This window comes from Leptonychotes weddellii, chromosome 7 (genome assembly GCF_054177405.1).
Source record: "Leptonychotes weddellii isolate Sample4059 chromosome 7, ASM5417740v2, whole genome shotgun sequence".
NCBI classification, from domain to species: Eukaryota; Metazoa; Chordata; class Mammalia; order Carnivora; family Phocidae; genus Leptonychotes; species Leptonychotes weddellii.
Genome location: NC_138375.1, coordinates 121,236,694 through 121,244,451, shown reverse-complemented (window position 1 = coordinate 121,244,451; position 7,758 = coordinate 121,236,694). Strand labels below are relative to the sequence as shown.

The 7,758-nt window shown below is 44.1% G+C and overlaps 1 protein-coding gene across 2 annotated transcripts; it reads left to right on the top strand.

The window, feature by feature from the left end:
* The first annotated feature begins 557 nt into the window (after positions 1–557).
* PHAX (phosphorylated adaptor for RNA export) lies at positions 558–6,976 on the top strand. Of its 2 annotated transcripts, none has more exons than XM_081827143.1 (4): positions 558–712; positions 3,553–4,166; positions 5,981–6,101; positions 6,751–6,960. In XM_081827143.1, exons 1-4 carry the CDS (start codon positions 617–619, stop codon positions 6,766–6,768), a joined length of 849 nt encoding a protein of 282 aa, XP_081683269.1. In that variant the 5' UTR covers positions 558–616; the 3' UTR covers positions 6,769–6,960. The 2 variants fall into 2 exon arrangements, with proteins under 2 accessions (XP_081683269.1, XP_081683270.1); XM_081827144.1 differs by having other exon boundaries at positions 566–706; positions 6,751–6,976.
* The last annotated feature ends 782 nt before the right edge of the window (positions 6,977–7,758 follow it).

The window sequence follows — 7,758 nt, the reverse complement described above, 5'->3', positions numbered from 1 at the left end:
AAGGCTCCTCCAGGCAGAGGCAAGGGCAACTGCAAAGGCCGTGAACCCGTGAAGAACAAAGGATGCGTGAGGGACTGTCTGAGCAGCGCCAGTGCGGCTTCAGAGCTAGAGAGGACACAGATCCGCCATGCTGAGAACTCCGAACTCACTGTGTGGAGTGAAGTCCTTGGAAGGTCTGAGCTGGGTAATGACCTCCGGTGCTGCCTGAAAGGCTCTGCAAGAAGCTACAATTACAGGGGGTTGTGCCGGAGCAAGAATGGGAGCAAGAAGGCCTGTGCAGAGCACCTCGGTGAGGAATGTGAGGCCATGGGAGGAATCCCCGACGGCCGCTGTCCAGGCACAACTTTAGGTTTGCACGAAAACAGAGCTCGGGAGAAAACGCGCCAAAGTGCTGGGGAACAGGAGATTCGTTTCCCCGGAAGTGCAAGTGGTGCACAGTTTGTCACGATTATGCATATTCGTCAACGTTCCTCCAGGCGGGCGGAGAAGGCGCCGCGCGCGCCGTTGGGGCGGGAGCAGCCCCCTGGCGGGGGCGCCCGAGCACCGCAGCCCGCCGGACCTTCCCGCCGCGCCGCCGGAAGTGCTCTCCTGACCCGCCGCGCCACGCCGCGGGAAGATGGCGCAGGACGCCGGCGACATGGAAGATGGGCAGCTTTCCGACTCGGATTCCGACATGACGGTCGCACCCAGCGACAGGCCGCTGCAGGTGCCGGTGAGTGTAAAGGGCAGGCGGGTCATTCGGAGCCGGGAGCGCGCAGCCCGGGCTGCGAGGAGGGGCGGGCGTGCGGAGCCGGGACTGCGGAAGGGGGCGGGCGGCTGTGTGGATGAGCAGCGGGCCGGCCGGCTTCCCGGGCCGGGCGGAGGCACGCGGGCTCCGGCGGCGGGGGGGAGGCGCTGGGCGGGGACGCGACCGCGGGCCGTCCGAACCCTGACCCGGCATCTCGTTGCCTAGCGGGGCGGCGAGGCTTGCGGCCTCCTGCTGACGGGCGTGCGGCCGGCTCTTCTCCGCCTGCGGTGTGCCGCTCTGGGTTTTCTGAACTTAACGGAGTGTCCCCGCTGTAGCGTGATTAGGTTGTCCCCGCCCGGCACCTGGGGACGGCGGGCAGAAACATCCCCTGGCGCTCCTTTTTCGCCTTGATCATATAGGGAGCCTGAAAACCGGGAACGAAGTTCATCATTTGCTTAAGGGCCTGGTTTTCCATGTCCCCGTCGGACCTAGTTTCGCCACGCAATAACGTGGCACCGGGTTTTGTATTAACCTCCCCGTTTTCTAAATGGGAGTTTGTCTTGATTGCCTGCTAAGTAGCAGACACTTTTGAGCGGGCTTAGTGCCAGGCTGCCCGCGTTCGAAAACTGGCGCCTCCGCCGTGTGACCAGTGGCAGGTTATTTAGCCTAGTGCCCCAATTTGTATAATGGGAATGATAAGAGCACGCCAGTGATAGGGTGTTTGTAAGGATTCAGTGAACAGTAACGCCTGACAAATTTTAGATGCTGTTGTTATTTGAAGATGGGAAGACTGTCTCTTTATTGACTTAAATCACCCCCTCCTGCCGCCATTTCGAGCACATAATAGCACAAATAACATCCCCTTTATGTAAAAAAAAAAAAAACCAAAACCATAAATATTTCTTGATCACCTATCATACATAATAAGTCATCGGGGCTGAACACTGGGGAGCTCAGCAAATACTTCGTTTAGTACAAAACACAAAGGTGTTCTTTTTTTTTTTTTTAAGATTTTATTTATTTTAGGGAGAGAGATGGGGGTGGGGCAGAGAGAATTCCAAGCTGGGTGCTGAGGTGCTGAGGTGGAGCCCACGGTGGGGCTTGATTTCACGACTCTGAGATCATAACCTGAGCCCAAACCAAGAGTCAGCTGCTTAACTGACGGAGCCATCCAGACGCCCCAAGGTGTTCGCTTTTGTATATAGATGTCTTAGGAAATTCATATGAAGGTTTCAGTTTAGGTTTTCAATCTTTTCCGGGTGGTTTTACATAGATTGACCCATGACTTGGTAAACTTAATGCCATGGACTGTGCAGTTTTAATAGTATGTCAGGGATTCTTACCCATAGGAGTTTACTATCTAATCTCAAAAGAGTGTGGTCACTAAACCGTATAAAAGAAGTTGGATGTGTCCAAATGCAAAAAAAAAACATGTTTGAAAAGAAAAAGAACATATTCTGTTATAACTGTGTTAAGCTTTAAAATAAAACTTGCCAGTTATCTTACCAGCAAAAAAGGGTTTATTCTGGAACAGCAGAGAATCACAACTCTGAACAAGCAAGCTAGGGCAAAACCATAGGCAAGTGGGAAACAGAGAGGAATGCTCTTTTATAGAGGAAGGGGAGAAGTTGAGAGGGGCTGTAAAAAAGTCCACTGGAGTAAACTGGGAATTAAAAGCGGTTTTTTGGGTGCCTGGGTGGCTCATTTGGTTAAGCATTTGCCTTCAGCTCAGGTCATGATCCCAGGGTCCTGGGATCAAGCCCTATATCAGGCTCCCTGCTCCATGGGGAGTCTGCTTCTCCCTCTGCCCCTCCCCCTGCTTGTCTCTCTCTCTAATAAATAAATAAAATCTTTAAAAAAAAAAAAGTATAGTGGCTTTTCATTGGCTGAGTTGGGACAGTCTCATTGGCTGGGCTGTTGCCAGGCAAGAAAAAAATCTTCCTCTGGCTGTGTTAGTAAGGTGTAGGCTGCTTCCTGTGGGAGGTGAAACCTCACGTCTTTTCCTTTGATAGGACATGAGAACTTCCCCTTCAAGCCCCCTGACTCCAGTTTAGTGAGCTTTCCTTTTAATATTCACAACTGCTACTAACAGTTATTGTGCATGTCATTTTCAAACATTCTGACAATAACTGAAAATCTTCTAACGTGGGAATTAAAGAGCTTTTTATTTATTTATTTTTTATTATTTATTTATTCATGAGAGAGAGAAAGAGAGAGGGAGGGAGGGAGAAGCAAGCTCCCCACGGAGCAGGGAGCCCGATGCGGGGCTCGATCCCAGAACCCTGAGATCCTGACCTGAGCCGAAGGCAGACACTTAACCGACGGAGCCACCCAGGTGCCTCTAAAGAGCTTTTTAGGGGCGCCTGGGTGGCTCAGTCGTTGGGCGTCTGCGTTTGGCTCAGGTCGTGATCCCGGGGTCCTGGGATCGAGACCCACATCGGGCTCCCTGCTTGGCGGGAAGCCTGCTTCTCCCTCTCCCACTCCCCCTGCTTGTGTTAACCTCTCTCGCTGTGTCTCTCTCTGTGTCTCTCTCTGTCAAATAAATAAAATCTTTAAAAAAAAAAAAATAAAGAGCTTTTTAGAAATAGGATTTAGAACTAAATTCTGTATTGGCTTTAGAAATAACGAGTTTGTGGTTTTAAAATTGGCGAATTCCATGTGGAACTTTAGAAAAGTAGGGACTGGATTCGTTTCAGAGATTCATTGAAGATTGTTCTGCTTCAGTGGTCCAACTGAATCCCTAAATAATTTTTTTTTTTTAAATAGCACATGCTGGGTAGATTTAATGTGTTTGGTGGAATTGATGGTATTTCCTTTCACTGCAGAAAACACTAGGTGGGGACAGCACAGTGAGGCCCTTCCAGGGTCCTGCAACACCGTGTGCGCCAGTATCACATTATCGGACTGTTAAAAGTGTGGATTCAAGTGAAGAGAGTTTTTCTGATTCAGATGATGACAGCTCCCTTTGGAAACGCAAACGACAGAAATGTTTTAACCCTCCTCCGAAGCCAGAGCCCTTTCAGTTTGGCCAGAGCAGCCAGAAACCACCTGTTCCTGGAGGAAAGAAGGTTAACAACATATGGGGTGCTGTGCTACAAGAACAGAATCAAGATGCAGTGGCCACTGAACTTGGTATCTTGGGAATGGAGGGTACCATTGACAAGAGCAGACAATCCGAGACTTACAATTACTTACTTGCTAAGAAACTTAAGAGGGAATCCCAAGAACATACGAAAGAATTAGACAAAGAGCTAGATGAATATATGCATGGTGGCAAAAAAATGGGATCAAAGGAAGAGGAAAATGGGCAAGGTCATCTCAAACGGAAACGACCTATCAAAGACAGACTGGGGGACAGACTAGAAATGAACTATAAAGGCCGGTATGAGATCACAGAGGACGATTCGCAAGAGAAAGTAGCTGATGAAATTTCTTTCAGGTGAGCATTAAAATGTGGCCTGCAAATGAGCACTTGACCAATTACTGTCTTCCATTTATAGGAAATAATTCCAATGCATTAAGGATGATGTTTCTTTTGAGATTTTTTAATTTTAGGAGTGGGTTTACTTGGTTATAGGAATATATCTGTGTTTCCTTAAATGGACAGGCCTGATAAAATAATGAGTTTTGTAAACTTTTATGAACTTTTTTATTTGCTTTTATGAACTCTTAATGACTTTTGTCATTTAGTGCTTTGGAGCTCTTTTTTTTTTAATTTTATTTTTTTAAGATTTTTTTTTTTTAACGTATTTATTTGACAGAGATAGAGAGCACAAGTAGGCAGAGGGAAAGGGAGAAGCAGGCTCTCTGCTGGGCAGGAAGCCCAATGCGGGGCTCGATACCAGGACCCCGGGATCATGACCTGAGACGGAGGCAGATGCATAACCAGCTGAGCCACCCAGGCTCCTCTAAAGTTATTCTTTGTTCCTACCCCAGATAACTGCTGATTACTGTCTGTTGGCATAAATTTGCATTTTCTGGACATTTCATAATAATGGAATCATACAGTGTATGGTCTGTATGTGTAATGTTTTTGAGATTTGTCCATTTTGTAGTAGGCATCAACACTTAATTTTTTAATTTCTATACATATACAGACATCCATATTGCTATTCCACTTTTTGACTGTCATGAATAATGCTCTATGAGCTTTGACCTGCAGATATTAGGACATGTATTTTAACTTTTACTGGTAAATACCTAGAAGTAGAATTTCTTGGTGTATGGTAAACTGATATTTCATTTTATTTTCAACAAGTTCAGATTTTGTTTAACTTTTTCTTAGCTCTAAGTGATTAATGAACAGTGTCACAAATTTGAAAACAGATATGGTTCAAGAGTAATAATGCTAATACTGGACTTTTAACCTACAGAGTGAGTTTGGAATTTGACTGTTGGAAAGGAATTTAGAGATTTTGTAAACCAAAGCCTTCATTTTATGGATAAGGAAACTGAGACCTAGTAGTTAATACGGCTTGTCCAAAGTCACAGTTTTAAGTGTCAGATTTGGAACTAAACCTTGGTTGCTTTGTTCCTAGTCCAGTGCTCTTTCTCCAATAATGCACTGCCCCTTGTTGAGAAGGAGCAAGAAAACCAGGTCTAGTTAGAGAACTTCCATGTTAATCCTCATTCATCTCTAGAGTGTGGACTGTGACGTGAGAAGTGTTAGTTAGGCTTCCTATGTTTTACCTCTCAGTGGTAAGATGAAAATAAGTACCTACTTCATAAGGTTGTTGAGGTAATTAACTGATATAATGCATACAAAGTTTTTAGGATTGTGCTCATCCCATAGTAAGTCATCAGTAAATATTAGCTGTGGCCTTTGTTCTGAGGCAGAGAGACTGAGAGGAAGATCCTATCCACTTTAAAGCTCCCACGCATCTCTGGAGTTAGGAGAACTAACTTGTAGGCGTGATAATTGAAAGCATAGTGTATGTTTGTTACTTGTTTTGACAAGAGTTTAGGCTTGCTGCTGGATGTGCACATTTATTTTGAAATTAACCATAATCCATTAAGGCAAAATGAAGAGGCCAGTTCTGAGACTTGAGATGGAACCTTGAGTTTATTGTCTCTTTGGGTGACCCAAGGTGGTAGTGTTGGTATGTCCGTGATTCTAAGGTTAAATATTGAAGATTGCCAAAAGCAGATATTACCAGAAGAGGATTTTGATTCTACTTGGGCATTAAACTGGAGACAAAGGTACATTTCTTCAACTTTATACAGCAAATATTTACTCTGTTTGTTCCTTATCAGGTTGCAGGAACCAAAGAAAGACCTGATAGCACGAGTAGTGAGGATAATTGGGAACAAAAAGGCAATTGAACTTCTGATGGAAACTGCTGAAGTTGAACAAAATGGTGGCCTTTTTATAATGGTAAGACTTACTGCTCTGTTGTTTCTATTTTATATTGTGTTTCATGTGATTTTTTTTTTTTTTTTTTTTTACAAAATAAACTTGTCTCTGATTGTTGGATTTCTTATTTATCCGTATATTACAGTGTGGCTCAGATTTTAAAAAACTGAATTTAAAAATTATGTATAGTTAGTTTTTACAATTACTACTTTCCTTACAAAAACCATACATAGGGGCCCCTGGGTGGCTCAGTTGTTGAGCATCTGCCTTCGGCTCAGGTCATGATCCCAGGGTCCTGGGATCAGGCCCCGTATCGGGCTCCCTGCTCCACGGGGAGGCTGCCTCTCCCTCTCCCACTCCCCCTGCTTGTGTTCCCTCTCTCGCTGTGTCTCTCTCTGTCAGATAAATAAATAAAATCTTAAAAAAAAAAAACAAAAACATACATAAATTGTATCCTGTTAGTGTGCAGTCAACAATGTATCTCTTACAGGATTCATTGAGAGTAGGGGCTGAAATTTTAAGAAAACAATCTAGAGAGAACTTGGAAACTCAGATTTTAAGAATACAGGTTTTAGAATTTGGGATACTTTGTTTTGAATTCTGGGTCTGCAACTTAATCAGTGTGAGATGTGGCTAAATTATTTGACTTTTCAGAGCCTCTTTCTCCCAGGTGCAGATTGGGGACTAATCCTGTGTTACAAGGATTGGACAAAATGATGCACGTAAAATACTTACCACAGTATGCCCAGCCCTTAGTTGGCAGTGATGAGCAGACATGTTGTTTTGGGTTTGTTTAATTCATGCATTCTTAAAAATTGGTTTTTGGGACCAAAAAACAAAAAAACAAAAACCCACATATATAGATATAAAACACAGGTAGATATACAGTGTATCAGTGAGTATTAAAGTTCCATGGTTGGTGGGGTAGGGGAAGCAACAGTGAACAAAAACTTGAGAAACACTTTAGTATTTGTTTTTCTTTACACTTTTCTGTTTTCTGTTGTTTTAACTGAAGTATAGCTGACATACAAAAATAATTTTAGCTGTACAACATAGTGATTTGACAATTACAAACAGAATGCTCACCACAATGAGCGTAGTTATCAGCTATTGCTGATATTTATCTCCATACAAAGTTATTACGATATATTTTTTTAAGATTTTATTTATTTATTAGAGAGAGAGAACATGAGCGGTGGGGAGGGGCAGAGGGAGAAGCAGACTCCCTGGTAGGCAGGAAGCGCAACTGAGGACTCTCTCCCAGGACCCTGGGATCATGACTTGAGCCGAAGGCAGATGCTTAACCAACTGAGCCACCCAGGCGCCCCAAAGTTATTACAATATTATTGATTATATTGCCCATGCTGTACTTTCCATCCCTGTGACTTTATAGTGTCACTGGAAGTTTGTACCTGTTAATCCCCTTCACCTATTTTGCCCATTACCCACCCCCTGCCCCTCTAGCAACCACGTTCTCTGTATTTATGAGTCTCTTTCTGGTTTTTTGGTAAACAAGTTTGTTTTGGTTTTTAGATTCCACATATAAGTGAAGTCATCTGGCATTTGGCTTGTTCTTTCTGACTCACTTAGCATGATATCCTCTCTGTCCATCCATGATGTGAGTGGCAAGACTTCATACTTTCTTATAGCCAAGTGATATTTCATCATATATATAGAG